The 19,080-nt window shown below is 40.8% G+C and overlaps 1 protein-coding gene across 1 annotated transcript; it reads left to right on the top strand.

The window, feature by feature from the left end:
* Positions 1-3,441: 3,441 nt before the first annotated feature.
* Positions 3,442-18,696, top strand: SLC2A10 (solute carrier family 2 member 10). The gene is made up of 5 exons (XM_003757717.4): positions 3,442-3,617; positions 9,186-10,547; positions 13,765-13,887; positions 16,081-16,216; positions 18,021-18,696. Exons 1-5 carry the CDS (start codon positions 3,614-3,616, stop codon positions 18,115-18,117), a joined length of 1,722 nt encoding a protein of 573 aa, XP_003757765.2. The 5' UTR covers positions 3,442-3,613; the 3' UTR covers positions 18,118-18,696.
* Positions 18,697-19,080: the final 384 nt, after the last annotated feature.

The following is a 19,080-nucleotide window of genomic DNA, read 5'->3' on the forward strand; positions in this document are numbered from 1 at the left end:
TCCCTCTTTCTCTCCTTTAGGAAGTTGCACCCTTTAGGTGACTTGGAGAGTTTCGGTGGGGATAACATGTCTCCAGACTAATCAGAATGATAAGGGATTAGAGGGAGTCAATAGTTTGTTCAAAAAGAGCAATAATGGCCTAAATTAATCTACTTATTCAGTGCTGTACCAATCAAACTACAAAAAAATTATTTAATAGATCTGGAAAAAATAATAAAATTCATCTGAAAGAACCAAAGGTCAAGAATATCAAGAGAACTAATTTTAAAAATGCAATAGAGGTGGCCTAGCTGTACCAGATGTAAAACTGTATTATAAAGTAGCAATCATCAAAACTTTTTGGTACTGGCTAAGAAATAGAGGTGGTAGATCAGTTAAGTACACAAGACACAATGGTAAATGATGACCACAGCAATTCAATGTTTGATAAATCCAAAGACTCCAGCTTTTGGGAAAAGAATTCACAATTTGATAAAAACTTCTGAGAAAACTGAAAAATAGTGTCTCAGAAACTATTATAGGGCGACATTTGCAATGTATACCAAGATACAACCAAAATAGGTATACGATTTAGACATAATGTTGATAATATAGACAAATTAGGAAAGCAAGGAATAGTTTACCTGTCAGATCTATGGAGAGGGGAAGAATCATAACCAAACAAGAGATAGAGAACATTATGAAATGCAAAATGGATAATTTTGATTATATTAAAAGATTTTACACAAACAAAGCCAATGCAACCAAGGTTAGAAAAAAAGCAATTTTTACTGCCAGTGTTTCTGATAAAGGCTTCATTTCGAAAGTATATAGAGAACTGAGTCAAATTTTTAAGAATACAATTCATTCTCCAATTGATAAATGGTCAAGGGATATAAGCAGGCAGTTTACAGATGAAGAAATTAAAACTATCTATAATCATATAAAAATACTTTAAATCACTATTGTTTAGAAAAATGCAAATTAAGACAACTCTGAGGTATCACCTCATACCTAACAGATTGGATAATATGACTGAAAAAGAAAATGATAAATGAAGGAGATGTTGGAAAATGGAATATTATTGTTCGATAAGAAATGATGAGCAGGTAGATTTCAGAAAAACCTGAAAAGACTTAATTGATGCTGAGTGAAGTAAACAGAACCAGGAGAACATTGTACACAGTAACAGCAATATTGTTTGATGATTATCATCTTTGATAGACTTACCTCTTCTCAGCAATATAGTGATCCAAGAGAATAGACTCAAAGTAAATTATGGAGTCTGAATGTACATCGAACATACTAGTTTCACTTTTTTGTTTTATTTTATTTATCTGTTTCTTGTGATTTTTTCTTTTTGTTGTGGTTTCTACTTTTGACTAATGTGAATATATGCTTAATATAATCGTATATAATCTAAATCAGATTGCTTGCTGCCTTGAGGAGGGAAAGAGAAAAAATTTGGAACTCAAAATTTTATAAAAATGAATGTTGAAATGTAGTGATTCAAGGTAATTCCAATAGATCTGGGATGGTAGATGCCATCTACATCCAGAGAGAAAACTATGGAGACTGAATGTGGATCAAAGCATGGTACTTTCACCTTTTTTTTGTTTGTTTTTTCCTTTCTCATGATGTTTTCCTTTTTAGTCTGATTTTTCTTGCACAACATAATAAATGTAGAAATATGTTTAAAAAATTGCACATATTTAGCATATATCAGATTACTTGCTGCCTTGGGGAAAGGGAAAAATAAAGGCTGGATAGAGAAAAAATTGTAGCACAAAGTCTTACAAAAACGAATATTGAAAACTATCTTTACATATATTTGGAAACATACTATTGAAAAAAATTTGAAGTGAATATTGAAAACTATGTGATTGGAAAAAATAGAAGACATTAAGTGGGAGTAAAAAAATGACCAGTAATGGTCCATCATTCATTGTGGCCTCCTAATTGCCACTTTATGCAATCAGATCTTGATCTAGAAAGTTCTTTCAAGACTATTCACTTTGAAGATAAGGAAATTGAAGTCCAGAGAGATAAAATATGCCCAAAGTCATCCAAGTAGCATGTGGCAGGAGTTTCAATTTAAGCTCTGTTTCTCTAACTCCAAATCCAGGCTTCTTTTCTCTCTTATCACACTGCTTCCATAGAAGACCAGAGCTATAAAGAAAGTAAGCCAGTGATAATCTAGTCCAACAGGTGTAGAGGAAAGAACAGTGGATTTGTAGGTGGGATATATAGGTTTAAACCCTGCTCTGTCATTTATTAGCTCTATGACCTGAGTTGTCATACGACTTTGGGAGCTATAGTATTTATTCTCTTTCACAAAATGAAGAATTTGAGGCTCCAGATAGGATGCAAGGGACTGATTAGTTTATCTTTTTGCCTTTGCTCCTAACACAGTACTTAGCATATAATAGGTGTGTAATAAATGCTTGAAGGTCACTGGATCTAGTAAATTCCCTCCTGCTCTAGAGCTTCTAGTACTTAGGAAACCTTTTACAGAGGAACAAACTAAGGCAGAAAAGAAAGTGATCCTAAAGGCACATATCTAGTAAATTAGGATCACATTCAGAATCCGACTCCTTTTGCACTTCTGAGTATTTAACTTAAAAGCCGAAATAAATTTAATGACTCTAGGAAAACCATGTGAGCCTCAAGAATTATCTTACTGGCAAGGAAGTTTAATCATCTGTTAAGTGAAGGCATTGGGCAAGTGAACATTTTAAATACTTTACAAGTCCTCTGATAGAAGGTCCACTAGGAGCAGGGGAAGGCAGAAGAGGGTTTGTTTTCCTTTCAGGGCCACACCTAGGTGGGTTTGTTTATACTCAGAGAAGCAGTTGGGCCTCCGGCACAAGGACTCAAACCTGTTTGGATTTTTGAGTTCAATGTTTTCTTATCCGGTTTGTCTTCCCCAAGGGCGGGAAGTGCCAGTCTCGCATTCCAAAACCCTTCGGGAGCCGGAACGATGTAGGCTGGGCAGGATCCAGATTAGCTAATCCTGCTGGTTGCAGCTGCGGGATCCGCTGTATGCCAGTCCGAGCCTAAACCTGTGCCCGTGGGCATTCTGCCCTAGAATCCGGCCCGCTAGTGCTACGGGGCAAGAGGAAATGGATCGCTGGATTCATAGCTAGAAGGTTCTTTAGGGATTACATTCATTCCAATGCCCTCCATTTACAGATGGGAAAGTGGAGTCTAAGAGAAGAGAAGGGACTTGCCAAAGCCACAATGCCAAGTGATAGTAGAACCCGGATTTGGACTTCCGACTCCAGATCCTGGGCGCTTGGCATTCGTTCCCACAGCACAGGTCCCCTCTGGTCAGAGATGCGGAGCCGGGAGCTGGACGTCTGTCTAGTGTGAGGCCCGAGGATTGGGGCTGGTTGGGCAGGGGCGGGCCCCGGTATTTTGCCCCCTCCCTCCGCCACTCCTCTCCTAGCTGCTAGGGGGCCAGAGCTGGGACCGGGGCCGGCCGACGTGGCGTGGGCGCAGCCGGGGATCGTGCAAGTTGGAGATCTCAGAAAGTTTGCGGAGCGGCTGCGGGGCCGTACCGAGGGATGCGCTCTGCTCTCCCTGCAACCCCCGACCAAGTCGGGTCTCCCGGCGCTGCCGAACCCGGTTAGCCATGGGTAAGTAAGAGGCGGCCCCGGAGTGAGAGGAGCCCCGATCCTTGGCCCAGCCCCTTCCCAGGGATTCACCAAAGAAGGGGAAAATCCTATCAGGCCATGCCTCCAATTCCCACAGCTCCTCCCAAATTCTGGGAATTTCTGGGCCCTCTTAGCCTGGGCTCCTCTGGCCGCCTCTTCGGGCTCCACCCTCTTTCCTCTCTCTCTTTTCCTTTCCCCACTCTCCATCCACTCACTTCCTTCTACGCCCCAACTCCCATCCCGGGACCTAGCCTGAGTCCACCCAAGTGCCTGATTTTGTCCCAGTCCTATATTGCAACCACCACTACTTATCCACCTTTCCAGAGGGCATTAAGGTTTACAAAAGCACTCTTCTCAAAACAATCAGTTAGATAGTTCAAGTGTTCAGTTGCCCCAAATACTCCACTGTGATTTCATGAATGTGGATGTTCTCTCCAATGACCCATCCATTCTTTCACGAGGCTCGTACTACTTGTTGTCCCTTTGTTGGATAGATAGAACTCAACAAGAGTTCTACCCCCAAAACTGGAGTCTGCCTCTTCCTCTCCCCTTGCCTCTCCTTTTCCTTGTCTCTCTCCCTTCCCCCTTTCCTCCCCAGCCTCTTTCTGTCTCTCTGTTTTTTTTGGTTTTTTTTTTAATCTCTCTGTGTCTTTGTCTTTCCCTCCCTCCCCTCTCACTGTGGATCCTATGTTCCATCCACCTATGCAGATCCATAAACCAGTTTACATTTTAGAGAATTTCCTGAATTTCAGCCTTTTGCCTTCTGCATTTCAAATCTCCTCATCTGTTTTCTGTTCACTACTCCACTCACATCTCCATTTTAAAGATGAGGAAACCAACCTCAAAGAGGTGGTGTGTGACTTCAAAATCCAATGCTAATATAACTTAGAAAAAACATTTGAACCCATGTTTCTCCTGCCCCCAAAGTCCAGGATATTTTTCTGTATACCACTTGAGGATGTTTTTTTTTTTGTCATTTATTTTCTTAAGAGACTGGATCTCCTGCCCAGGCTGGAAGGAGAACTGCCACTTCTGGGCCCATTGCAGATGGCCATGGATCTTTGACCTACTCCGTTTCTCATTTGGGTCAATTTGACCCTTCCTAGGCAGCCTGATAGTTCTCTCTTCATTGAGGGTTTCAACTAAACTCTCAAACTCAAAAGATCTACTAACTTCAATCTTCCCAGGAGCCAAGATTAAAAGCTTGAGTGCTACATCTATTTTCTTATTCTAGAGAGTAAATTAACATTTAGAGAAATTAATTTACTTGCATGAGTTGACACAGGTAATAAGTAGCAGAAACTTGGATTTTGAATCAAAGAATGAGGGTTTTGGCTGGCATGGTCAGTCTGGTCCTGAACTGTCCAAAGAGAAGACTGCCCGTGCTGTATTCATAGCTAGTAATTTTCCATTGCTGCTACTCAACAGGTAGGGAGCTTTTCCAATGTCATTCTTTACTCCTTCAATCCTGCTTCCATTCTCAGGTTGCTAGGGACCTGAATGTGAATCCTGTCTGGTTATGTGATCCTGAGCAACTTACTCCTCCTGGCTCAGGCTCAATTTCCTTATGTGTAAAATTCTTATATTTGCACCTATTCCACAGAGTTGTTGTGAAGATCAGATGTGATCATATTTGTGAAACACTGCAAAGCTTAAAAGACTATATAAATGCTAGCTATTATTATTTCAATTGTCTTTACACAAAGTGCATGCCCAGTGAGTTGTACAATGCACAAAACTATTGTGCAGTGAAAGAAAAACTGGGAATACATATTATTATTTAAACAGGCAATTAATAGGGGCACAGAATGTTCATTGAATCTGTTTGAGTAGGTATAACTGTTTTATGGTCTCTCTCAACTTATGATTCCTATCTTAATCTTAGTTTTTAATTCACTTCTCTCTCCCTCAGCACCATCATATCCAAAGGAATCAATGGTTTTTTGGTCTGATTGTTGCAGACCTTGCCACATCACTTAGGCAGAATTTAAGTTCAATCTAGAGAGTTCTAGAACCTTCTGCCATAACTAAAAATTTTGCTTAAACTAATTTCCCTTTTCTGGGCCTTTTAATTTTATTGTAAAGCCAGATCTTCTGACTATGCTGTCTCTGAGTATTTAATGTGCTTCTCCTCCTCCTCCTTCTTCACCCTCCCATCCTCCCCTCTAAGTCTTCCAATATGGATTGAATATTCCCAGTTTCTCCAGTTTTCTCTTCGTTCCACCTCTGCCCCTCCTGTGCTATTTTTGCCTTTAATAGTATTCTTCCAAGATGTCTATCACAACTGTATTAATACATTAGCATATTCCATGAGCATGTTAGATTAGCATATGGCATGAACATTTTCTCTAGAGCCTGCCTCAGTCAGGCAAGGATACATACTCAGGTTCACCTTGTTTGGTTAACATTTTTCTAGTTTTTCAAAATCCACGAGGATTCTGTGTAGTTTAGGCATGGATTCTTGGGCCATCAGCCCAGTTAGCAAGAAAGGACTGGTTGAGCTTATAGGACTTATAGGATTTTCTGGTTGGACTTTATTAAGTCAACGTTTTGTTGACTTTTCTTTCCCTTTGGCCCTGTGAGGAACCAGGAAGTTAATACTTTGTGTTTTCACCGTGGTCATTCATGACCTAGAAAAAGACTTTTTAAATGTCAAAATTGGACGAGACTTGAAAACATGCAATGTGAGAATCAGAAGCATATAACATTTAACGTCAGAGTCTGAAGGACTTTAGAACATGGAATGTCAGAGCCAGAAAGGATCTTAGAACATAACATGCCAGAACCAAGGGACCTTATAGCATGGAATTCTGGAGCTAGGAATTAAGATTATAGATTTACTGAATTACTTGCCATCTAAGTGAGGGGATAGAGTGCAGGGGCGGGGGGAATTTGGAACACAAGATTTTGCAAGGATCAATGTTGAAAAATTACCCATGCATATGTTTTGAAAATAAAACGCTTTAATAAAAAAATAAAGAAAAAATATAAACTATTAGAACTAAAGGAAAATTAGAAAATGAGCTTATTTTATCTGAACTACTGGGACTTTAGAATACAAAATGTCAGAGCTATGTTTGAATATAGAATGTTAGAACTAGAATTCGATTCTATTCAGCAACTATTTTTCAAAGATCCACAATGTTTAAGGCATTTGGCTGGATACTAGGTTTACAAAGACAAAAATAACATAACCCTTGCCCTCTACGAGTTTACCTTCTCTTGGGGGTGGGGTTGTGTGAAGGTGATTACAACATAATACAACACAAATAAATAATAGTAGAAGGAAAAATGACTGACTTTCTTGGAAAAAGTACTTGAGCACAGCTTTGAGGGGAGACTAATTTTAAGAAACAGGAATGAGGAAGGAGTGCTATTTCAGGCAGAAGAAATTGCTTGTGTGAACACACTGAAGTGAAAGCTGGTGAAATGAGTTTGGGAAGCAGCTAGCAGTTCAGTTTCCCTGGAATGTACATATCAGAAAAGGTATAGTAATGCAATATGGCTGGGAAATGTTGGAACAACTAGGTGATACAATGCATAGAGCACCAGCTTTGGAGTCCAGAACCTGAGTTCAAATCTAATCTCAGACACTTAAGACTTTGTAACCTTGGACAAATCATTTAGCCCTGATTGTCTCAAAAGGAAAAAGAAAATGTAGGCGAGAAACCAAGAGTGAGGCAGGCTGAGAAGTTATTAAAAGTTTGTGATCAGGGAAGCTGCATAATTAAGCCTCTGTCTTTAGAAGATCATTTTGGTGGCTTTTTGAGGATGAGATAGTCTGGAAGGGGTAGAGATTGAAAGCAGAGAAACCTTTTAGGAGGCTTTTGCACTAATCTCAGTAAGAGATGGCAAGGAATTGTCAATGCTGTAAAGTTACCCATACATATAACCTGTAAATAAAAGGCTATTAAAATTAAAAAAATAAATAAAGGGTTTCCTAAAAAAAAAAAAAAAAAAAAGAGAGAGAGAGATGGCAAGGACCTGAACTAGGATGGTGGCAGTGTATGTGTGTGTGAGAGACAGAGAGACACAGAGAGACAGAGAGACACAGAGAGAGAGCAACAGAGACAGAGACAGAGACAAGAGAGACAAAGAGAGACAGAGAGAGACAAAGAGACAGAGACAGAGAGAGAGAAAGAGAGACAGAGACAAGAGAGACAAAAAGACAAAGACAGAGAGAGACAGAGAGAGGAAAGAGAGAGAAAAAGAGAGGAGACAGAGAGAGAGAGAGAGAGAGAGAGAGAGAGAGAGAGAGAGAGGAGAGAGAGCAAAAGAAAAAGGAGAGAGAGAGAGAGAGAGAGAGAGAGAGAGAGAGAGAGAGAGAACGAACATGACTGTAGGATTATTGTTGTTGTTCTTTGTTCTTCATTTTCAAAGAGGACCCATGGCATCAGAAAGATGATGTCAGGACTTACAAATGAATTGGATTTAAGTGAGGGAGGGTACAGAGTGACCAACCTCATTTTAGATCACTGGCCTCAACTTTCTCCTCCAGAGCCATCTAGGTTCAGGGTCAAGATATAAACCAGGGCAGCTGGAAATGACCCTGGATGTAGGGTTGAGGGAAGGCAAGTAAGGAAGAAGGATCAGTGATTTGAATAACATAGTAAAACCTTAATTAATCTGAAGCTTTCGATTCCTGGAATTAGAGGGAAGGTGACACTATGAGAAAGAGGAAAATGACAAGAAAATACATGCATTTATTTTAAAAAATACCGGTGATTGATTAAAATAACAGCAATGTTAATACCTAGCATTTATATAGCTCTCTAAGGTTTGCAAAGCATTTTATGCATGTCATCTAATTTAGTATGGATTTGATCCAATGTACCAAACTGTAGGTGCTATCTATCATTTTCCCCATTTTAATGATGGGACAACTGAAGCAAATGGAGGTCAAGTGACATAGCTAGTAAGTGGTCAGGATGAAATTTGAACTTAAGTCTACCTGACTCCAGGCCTTGGGCTTTACTTACTACACATCCTAACTGTCTAGCTAGGAGAACAAATTTTGCACTTTATTTTTTGATTCCAAGTCTGGCACAAAGCCGCCTGAGTTACAAGGAGTGGTGTGAACTTCAGTCCCTGGTTCCAATTTTCCCATTTCTTCTTTGTGTGATCTTAACAGAAATCTTTTCTCCATTGCGGACTGGAGTTTCCTTAAGTATAAAAATCATGGTTTGGACTCAATGATTTCAGCTCTAATATTTGTGTCTTGTGTTTATAGCTTTGGACAATGAACACTAATTAAGAGAGTGATCAATCACCTTAGTGCTCCAGGAGACCCCTTCACATGAAAGACAAGTTCATTTATGTTAAGCAAACTCTATTTACCGAGGCATAAAAAGGCACATTTCAGTAAGATTCTCAACAAATTTCAAACAGACGCAATTGAATTATTTAATTCAGTTAACCGAGAGATTCCAGTGGACAGAACCCGCATTTTGTACATGTAGAGGGCTAACGATGACACACCTCCTCCCTTGCCCAAGCCATGAGAGGCAGAGGTAGTTCCGGGAAGTCATAATGTTCTTCTTTGCCTTTCAGGACTGCGATCTCCTGTCCTCCTGTTGTGTGCCTCTGTCTCCTTGCTGGGAGGACTGACTTTCGGCTATGAGCTGGCCATCATCTCTGGGGCACTGCTGCAGCTGCAGTTGGATTTTGGGCTCAGCTGCTTTGAGCAGGAGGTCCTGGTGGGGACCCTGCTCCTCGGGGCTCTCCTGGCCTCCTTAGTTGGAGGGTTCCTTATCGACTGCTACGGGAGGAAGAAAGCCATCTTACTGAGCAATCTTGCGTTGCTTGCTGGAAGCCTGAGCCTGAGCCTGGCAGGATCGCTGCCGTGGCTGGCCGTGGGCCGAGGCACGGTAGGCTTTGCCATCTCTCTGTCTTCCATGGCCTGCTGCATCTACGTCTCAGAACTAGTGGGACCGCGGCACCGGGGGGTGCTGGTGTCCCTGTATGAAGTGGGCATCACTGTGGGCATCCTGTTCTCCTATGCTCTCAACTATGTGCTTGCGGACACAGCGCAGGGCTGGCGGCACATGTTCGGCTGGGCAGCTGCACCAGCCCTTATGCAGTCCCTCAGCCTCATGTTCCTCTCCCCCAGTCTGGTGCCGCAATTCAAGTCTGAATCGGAGACCCACAAGGGCCTCATCCCCCTCCGAGGTCTTGAAGAAGCAGAAGAAGCCACAGCTGGTCTCAGCAGGAAGAGAGAATACTCTTTTTTCAGCCTATTTATGGCCAAAGCTAACATGCGGGGCCGGACGGCTGTGGGCCTGGGCCTGGTGCTTGTCCAGCAGCTCACTGGCCAGCCCAACGTGCTCTGCTATGCATCTACCATATTCCGCTCTGTGGGGTTTCGAGGGGGCTCTTCCGCCACCCTGGCTTCTGTAGGACTTGGAGGGGTGAAAGTAGCCTCCACCCTAGTGGCTATGGGACTGGTGGACCGTGCTGGGAGGAGGGTGCTGTTGATGGCCGGCTGTGCTGTCATGGCCATCTCAGTCAGTGGCATTGGGCTAGTTGGCTTTACTGTGTCAATGGACCCCATCCAAGGCTGCCCCACTCCTGCTGGGGCACTCAATGCCACTTCTGCCTCCAGGCTTCCTGAGTTCCAGGTAGACCCCAGTCTGCCTCCTCTCCAGGACACCAGGGAGAACCCAGGGAGTTCAGGCTTTGCCAGTACAAGATTGACTTCCCTAAAGATAGACACATCTGGTTCCAAAGCCAGAGGGACAGTGACTAATTCCTCAGGGGCTCAGGCAACTATTCCTCCAACTTACGATGTACTGGCATATGGCACCAGTAACCTGGTTACTGACTTCTCGACCAGTGAGCACTGGGTCTTAAACTGGATCGCCTTACTCTGCATGATGGCATTCGTGAGCGCCTTTTCCTTTGGATTTGGACCAAGTAAGTGCGTGCTACCAAGCCTAACCTTAGCTACTCCCATCCTCAAGGAACCCTCAGGACCTGTCCTAGTGCTGGTGATTGATCCACTTTTATATGTAGACAGTGCAGGTAACTTCTATCTGTCATGATAGCAGAGGCACCCCTGGGACATCCTCCCATACGGAAATCTCTCCCCTGCATCAGCCAACCTGAAATTCCACTAGTCATTTCTTCGGATAAATAACCATTCCTTGGGAAAGAGAAAACCCATTCTCCCCATTCTTTCCAGAGAAAAGACCAGACCTTAAGTTTTTTTTCTGCAAAGATTAGGGAGAAAGTGAAGTGGAGAATGTACTAAGTGACTTGGAGTCAGGAAACCTGGGTCTCAATACTTGGTTCTGATGCCTGTTAGTGTTGTGACAGGGCAAATCACTTTCCTTCTCTGTGAAATGGGCGTAATGATACTTGTGGTTTGTCAATCATAAATCACAGCCCATTTTACAGAAACAGAAACTGAGACTTGGAGAATTAAGTGACTTGTGACAAACGTGGGGATCTCCTAATTCTCAGTCTGGTTGTTTTTACCATTTTGTGAAACCTCCTAAGAGGATCTGGGGCAACATGAGAATGCCTATACCAAGATATGCTCCAACAGTCCCCCAAAAGGTTAATATATTTAAAGCGGGGGGGAGGGGGTACCTTAGAAGCCATGTAGTTTTACAAATCAGTCACTTAGGCCAAGAGTGATTAAATGAGCTAAGGTTATAGGTAGTAAGTAGCAGAAGTGGGTTTTTTTTCTTTTTCCTTTCTTTCTTTCTTTTTTTTACTGAGGCAATTGAGGTTAAGTGACTTGCCCAGGGTCACATAGCTAGGAAGTGTTAATTGTCTGAGGGCAGATTTGAACTCAGGTCCTCCTGACTTCAGAGCTGGTGCTCTATCCACTGCATCACTTAGCTGACTCAGAAGTGGGATTTAAAAAAAAAAATAGTTTTATTTTCACTTAAAACCAAAAAAAAGTTATTAATAGGCATTTCCATGTACAGAAAAGGGGGTTGCATGTGAAACTACAGATCTCTATCATGCACAGTTTAATCTGCTTTTTGATTATATAGCAAATTTAACTTCTAGCTTTCGAAGCTATCCTGCTTGTCTGTGCTTCTTTCTTTTTTCTTCAGAGAGTAGGATTTGGATCCAAGTCCTCTGATTCCAACTCTCACACATTTTCTGCCATACCACACTTCCTTTGTACTAGGTTAGTTATTAGGGCACAGCAAAGCTAACTTCATCTGAGGGTAGCTATGGTGCTGGACAGCAGCACTAGGTATGGCATCAGGAGGAAACTGGGTTTTGATCCCATTTCTGGCAGCTATTTACCATGTGACCTTGAGCAGATTTCTATATTCTAATTTGTAAAGAGACATCTGATTAAAATAGGCACGCTTTACAGAAGAGCATATTCCTGGGAGTCAGGAGAATTGGTCTCTGGAGGCCCAAACATGTCTCCAACTCGCCATGTCAGCCTGAGTAGGTTACCTTTCTGAGTCTGAAAGTTAAAGGGGAAGGGATTTCATGACTAGGTTCTAAAATCCTTTCCAATTCTGATATTCTGTGTTACATGTTCTAAGGTCTTTTTTCATCTCTAAAATACATGTTCCATATGAATATAGGCATGCTTATTTATACAATTATCATGCTGCACAAGAAAAACCTGATCAAAAAAGAAGAAAAATGAGAAAGAAAATAAAATGCAAGCAAACAACAACAAAAGAAATGAAAATGTTAGGTTGTGATCCATACTCAGTTCCCACAGTCCTCTCTCTGGGGTAGATGGCTCTTATCATTATAAAATCATTAGAATTGGTCTGAATCATCTCATTGTTGAGAAGCATGTTTTATATTTTAAGAGCCCTTCCAATTTTAATATTCTGTGTTCTATCTTCTAAGGGGCTGTAGCTTTAATATTTTGTGTTCTGTATTCAATTTCTAAGGGCCCTTCCAACTCAAATAGTAAATACTCTATGTCCTAAATGCCCTCCATCACTAACATTCTATATTTTATGCTCACCTTTCTAATTGTTATTAAATACTACGCATTGCAAAGTCCTTTGTGTTTTTACACACTTGCAGTGTAGCCCTGTTTTATAAAGGAAATGTATGAATTGGACCAATGCATAAGTCATAGACTATTAGGGATGGGAAGGGCATTAGGCATCATCAAGTCTCTTTAAGTTGTCTGACTTCCTCACTCCTTTTGGGGTTTTCTGGGCAAAGAAACTGGAGTGTTTGCCATTTCCATCTCCAGTTCATTTTACAGATAAAGAAACAAAGTAAATAGAATTAAATGTCTTGCCCAGGGTCACACAGCTAGTAATTGCCTGAGACTTGATTTGAATTCAGATCTTCATGACCCCAGGCTCAGTACTCTATCCATTGAGCCACTTAATTGCCTTTCATCATTGAATTTAACCCTGTAATTTTACCTGTAGAGATGGGAAAAATCAATCTGAGAAGGAAAGTGACTTGACTAAGATCACACAGTGAATTAATGATTGTGTTGAGACTTGAACCAAAGTCTTTTGACACCCAAATCGATTTCAGAGAGGCTCTTTGCACACCAGTAAGCAAATAGTAGCATTTATATAATGCTTGCTATATGCCAGGGCACTATGCTAAGTGCTTTACAAATATTTCATTTGATTCTCACAACCCACCAGGGAAGTGGATACTATTATTAACTTTATTTTACAGTTGAGGAAATTGAAAAAAACAGAAATTAAGTGTCCTAAGATCACATAGCTATTAAGTTAATTTGAACTCAGTTTTTCTTGACTCCAGCCAGACTCAATGTTTTATCCATGACACCTAGCTGCCCAAAGACCAAGGGAAAAAGGGAAGGAGAAATCTATATAGCTAAATGGAACCGCCAGCTAGAGATAAGAATGTTGTGGCAATTTTTATCTATAGATGAAATAAATAGCTGCCTACTTAGTATGATCTGGGGCACACAGAACAGAACCCGATGGTCCCAGATATCTCCCCCACCCTATCACTCCTGGTTTATCAAATTCTACTAGTTATTATTTTGGGTCACAAGTTTTGAATTCTGGTTCTAACCTTTTCCCCAATCCATAACAATTTTCTTTATCACTTGACCTGAGCTCAGACATAGATCTCAGATTCTGTTTAACTCCTTAAAGTTGAATTGACCTTATTCCTCCCCATCTTATCTGTCCCCTAGTAACCTGGCTGGTCCTCAGTGAGATCTATCCAGCTGAAATCCGAGGACGGGCATTTGCCTTCTGCAATAGTTTTAACTGGGCTGCCAATTTGTTGATCAGTCTCTCCTTCCTTGATCTGATTGGTGAGTAATTGTCCTTAAGTTAAGCTGCCCTTCAAATGCCTACAGGGGAGTGGCAAGCATGGGCTTTGTCACTGGCCGGAAACTCTGGATGTCAGAATTACAGGTGGGTAGATATTTGACATGGTATAAAACAGGAGCTGGGGATAAGGGAATAAAATCCTTCTTCTATGAAATCATAATTGAAAAAGTTCTACATAGTGTTATTTCAATTTAGTTCAAGTCAAGCTGGAATCAAGAGACCTAGGCTTGAATCTTCGTCTCTACTTCCTAATTTCCTTGTCTTTCTTCAAGTCTAGTTAAAATCCCATCTTCTATAGGAAGCCTTTCCAGAGTTCCCTTTAGTGTTCTTCCTCTTTTGAGGAAGATTATTGCCAATTTATTCTGTATATAGGTTGTTCATACAGAGTTTTTTTTTTTGGCACATCTCCCCCATTAGACTATGAACTTATAGGGGGAAGTGACTGTCCTTTGTCTTTCTTTGTATCCCTAATGCTTAGTTACACAGTACCTGGCACATAATAGGAACTTAATAAATGTTTATTGTACTGCAAAAATGAAGATCATTGAATCATAGAGCTGGTTTAACCTTAGAATTTTTTTATTTTTATTTTTGCTGAGGCATTTGGGGTTAAGTGACTTGCCTAGGGTCACACAGTTAGGAAGTATTAAGTGTCTGAAACCAGATTTGAACTCAGGTCATCCTGACTTCAGGGCTGGTGCTCTAACCACTGTGCCACCTAACTGCCCCAGACCTTAGAAATTATCATGCTTTTGAATCAGAGAACTTGTGTTCAAATTCTGTCTTTATAATTTACTGTTTATGACCTTGGGCTAATCACATCATTTCTTTGGGCCTCAGTTTCCTCAGTTGTTAAGAAAACTAAATCAGTTCCCTTCTACCTCAGAAGATGTGATTCTTTAATACCCTTAATCTAGATCTAATCTCTGACACTCCCATCACCATTTTATATAGAAAGAGACTGAGGTCCAGAGTACTTAAGGGAGTTTTCTAAGGTCATATAATAGAATGGTGTGAGGAAAGGAATACTAAATTGAGAGTTAATCCAGTTCATATCCAAACTCTGATCCTGGACAAGCGATGTAACTTCTTAGAGTCTCACGTAAAATGAAGGGGTTGGACTAGATGTTTTCAAGACCCCTTTTAGGTCTAAATGCAGTCAACCTGAGCAAGTAGATGGAACAGAAGGTCATGAGGACCCGAGTTCAAATTTGACCTCAGATACTTGATGCTTACTAGCTATGGGACCCTGAGCAAGTCACTTAACCCTGATTGTCTTGCAGCAAACAAACAAACAAATAAATGCAGTCATCCTAAGTGACAAAGCTGGGACTTGAACCCAGATTTCCTGTTTCCTAGTCCAGGACTCTTTCTATTAAACTACTTTGTATTTTTATACATAGATTTCTTCATATTCACATACATATAACTTAAAATGCAAGCTCATCGTGAATGGGCATTATTTGATCTTTGTGTTCCTAGCCTAGTACCTGGCATATATTAGACATTTAATAGATTCTTGGTTGATTTTTGTTGTTTAGTCATATTTAGTCATGTCTGACTCTTTGCTCCATTTGGGGTTTTCTTGGGAAAGATTGAGGAATGATTTGACATTTTCTTCTCCCCATTATTTTACAGATAAGAAACCTGAGGCAAATGGGGCTAAGTGACTTGCCTAGGGTCACATAGCTAGTAAGTGAGTGAGATAGATTTGAACTTAGGTCTTCCTGATTCCAGACGGAATCTGTACACTGTGGCCCTACCTAGCTACCCTTTTGTGATAGATTGATGTATGTTATTCTTCCCCTTCTAAGGCCTTTGTTTCCTCTTCTGATGGGATGAAAGGATTCATAGATTTGGAGCAGCAAAGGTCTTCAGAGGTCATCCAATCCAACCCTGGGTAACCTGATTTACCTGAGGTCACAGAGGTGATCAGTGTCAAAGACAGGATTGAACCCAAATTCTCTGTAGAGCTAAGACTTTTTCCACTTTATCACACTGTCTCTTCAAGGGAACTGTCCATAGTAAACTCTGGAAACTTATAATAAGGACTAGTTTCTGCCCTGTTTCCTCCTACAAGAACCAGATCACCATGTCTAACACAAATATCCTTGACCCTTACTGTGATCTGTTACCACAACCCATTGCACACATTGTTCCTTTTGTCTCCTTAGGAGCGATTGGCTTGTCCTGGACCTTCCTGCTGTATGGGCTGATGGCTGTGATTGGCCTAGGTTTCATTTATTTATTTGTCCCTGAAACCAAAGGCCAGTCACTAGCAGAGATAGACCAACAGTTCCAGAGAAGACGGTATGTGTCACCAACATATCAGGATCAGAGCTTAAAATCTCCACAAACTGCCTCCTTATACCTGTGACAGAGAAAATAAATCCCTGATAAACAGGTCATGGATTTTATAGTCTGTATTCTGTCTCCCTCCCAATACTGCTTTCCTTTCTTCCTGGCTGCCATATGCCCCCCCTTTCACTTCTTGGACCCCTCTCCTATTGTTTGCTGGTTTTTCTCATGTCTTCATGGCTCTTTTTTGGATCCAGTTCCCAAGAATCATTAAATCTAAGAATCATAAAATTTTAGAGCCATAGAATCCTGGCATCACAGTGTTGGAGCTAAAAGAGACCTTACTGGTCCTTTGTCCACTTTTTACTCCTTGCAGGGATCTCCCCTGAAGCATCCTTACAGATGATCACCTAGTATCTTCTAGAACAAAGCTTCCTAAACTGTGGGTCGCAACCCCATATGGGGTTGCCTAACTGAATGTGGGAGTGTTGAAAAATTTGGCAACAGTAAGAGGTAACAAATATTCTGCCAAGATTTAATTTTTTATATAAAAATAAATAAGCACATCCATCTCACTAGTATGCAACTTTGCTTTTGTCTTTAATAAATAGTAAAATTATATGTATACCAAGGGATTGTTTTAAAATAAATTTCTTTATGATTTACTATCAGTAGATATTTGATTTGTATACTTATTTTATATATTTATATATTCAGGGTTATGACCAAGAAATTTTTCACCCAAGGAATTTTTTCATGATCCTGGGTATACAGGTTTATATCAAACATTTACTGATAATAAATCATGATGTCACAATCCCCACATTCAGCTACAAGACCCCAAATGGGGTCATGACCCACAATTTAAGAAGCTTTATTCCAGACACAACCGTCACTACACAGCTTACTCTATTATCAAGTTGCCTTTTCCATATTCCACAATTCCAAATTATTAGCAATTATTTTACTTTAGGGTTAGTAGGGATGGGAATTTCCTTTAGGGAGAGAGGCTGAAGTCCATCTTTTCCTCTAACTTTCCTCCTTTCATAGGCCCTATTTTTCTCTTGCCTTCCCATAGATTAAATTTAGTCCCTAACTCTTCAAAATTTTGAAGATTATGATTAAATCCTCCCCAAGTCTTCTGTTCTCCTAGCTAAATATCCTCAGCTTCTTTATCCCCACTTAACTTGACTTGACTTCCCCTCCCTACTAGGATGAGATTCGAGACTTGGCTCAGAGCAAAAGAGAGAGGATATGAAGGTTGTAAGCGGTAGGAGATGATATCCAGGAGCCAAAGAGCCATTCGGGGCAAACCAGCCTAGCTAGAGGTCAGAATTTAGGAATCCAGGAGAGGAAATAGAAGGGCTGGCAGCAGCAGGCCTGGGCACAGGGGCTGGATGTAGATGACAGAGGCTGCTTTAGTCTAAAAAGGGTTATTCCCCTTAATCAGATTTTTAACATGATAGCAATGTCGTTAGAGTTGGTTTTAAATGAGGATACACAACAGAAAATCAGTCTTCCTCAGCACAGTTGAGTTCCTAAATTTCACCCCATGTAGAGTCCTGCTTCGGATTCTAAAGCCCAAAATGAGAGGACTGTATGATACCTAAATTCCTGTGGAGCCCATAGGTCCCCTGGTCTAAGGGTTCTCTACAGGTGACCTGTGGCTCAGTTGCCTCTAGGAATAGGCTTGATCTAGCATCCTCTAGATGTGGCCCTTAGCTCCAAACCTTCCCTGGGGCTCCCCCCTCCCTTCCCTCTCCCAATCCTAAAACCACCTGTGCACTTCTGTCTGATCGTACTTCTCGTCTGACAGGTTCTCTCCTGGGAAACTGATCAGCAGCCACCTGGGCCAAGGACCTAGCTCAGCTTGGGCTCAATACAGTCTGTTAGATACAGCTACTGCCTCCTGAGACACTCCAGCTTCATGGAAGGAAGGACACAGATCCGACATAACTGGCAGATGGGATCACTGCAGCCATTGAATATTTTCATCTTTCTCTGATAAGAAATCATTGTGTCCCACAATGGAGAGGACTCAATTTCAGGGTCACGTTAATACCTTTGTGTGATAGAAGAGAAAAGGCCTAGTTGTGACTGATAATTTCCTCTCCCTACCCCAAATTCCCTCTCTTCTCGATGACAATCAGAAAATCCTGAATCTTTGGTCTCAGTTTCAAGCTGACTGGTGGCAGATGGTGCGAACCAAACTCCCTGATGTGCTCTGCCTTAACTTCTCCCTTTGGGCTTTTATAATAGGGTATTTAATGTGAAATATAAAATTAAAATCATAGTTCATAAAATATTTCAATTTTCAAAACTTTTTACTCTCTTTTACTATGAGAGAGTTAGTTGCAGAATCTTCCTATAATAATAAAGAAGCACCAACTTGGTATATTTGAGTATTGAGTTGGGAAGGAGTCAGGAAGACTTGAATTCAGATTCTGCCTGAGACATTTACTTGCTATGTGACTTTTGGTTAAAGTGTTTAACTTTTGTCTGCCTTAGTTCCTTCATCTGCAAAATAGGGATAAATATGGTTCCCAAGGTTGTGATAAAATGAAAAAAAAATTTTTGTTTTCCTGGATGAACCTTTTGTTTAAGGTTATATGTGTACATTCATTTTTTACATTTTTCCATATGAGTCATGTTGGGAAAGAAAAATCAGAACATGAAAAAAACTAGGAGAAAAAAACAAAACAAAAAAACAGAAGGTGAAAATAGTATGTGTTGATCCATATTAAGTTCTCCCTTTGGATGTGCATGGTATTTTCCATCTCAAGTTTATTGGAATTGCTTTGGATCACTAAGAACAGTTCTGTCATAGTTGATCATAACATAATCTTCTTGTTACTGTGTACAGCATTCTCTTAGTT

Source organism: Sarcophilus harrisii, chromosome 2 (assembly GCF_902635505.1).
Source record: "Sarcophilus harrisii chromosome 2, mSarHar1.11, whole genome shotgun sequence".
In the NCBI taxonomy this organism is placed as follows: Eukaryota; Metazoa; Chordata; class Mammalia; order Dasyuromorphia; family Dasyuridae; genus Sarcophilus; species Sarcophilus harrisii.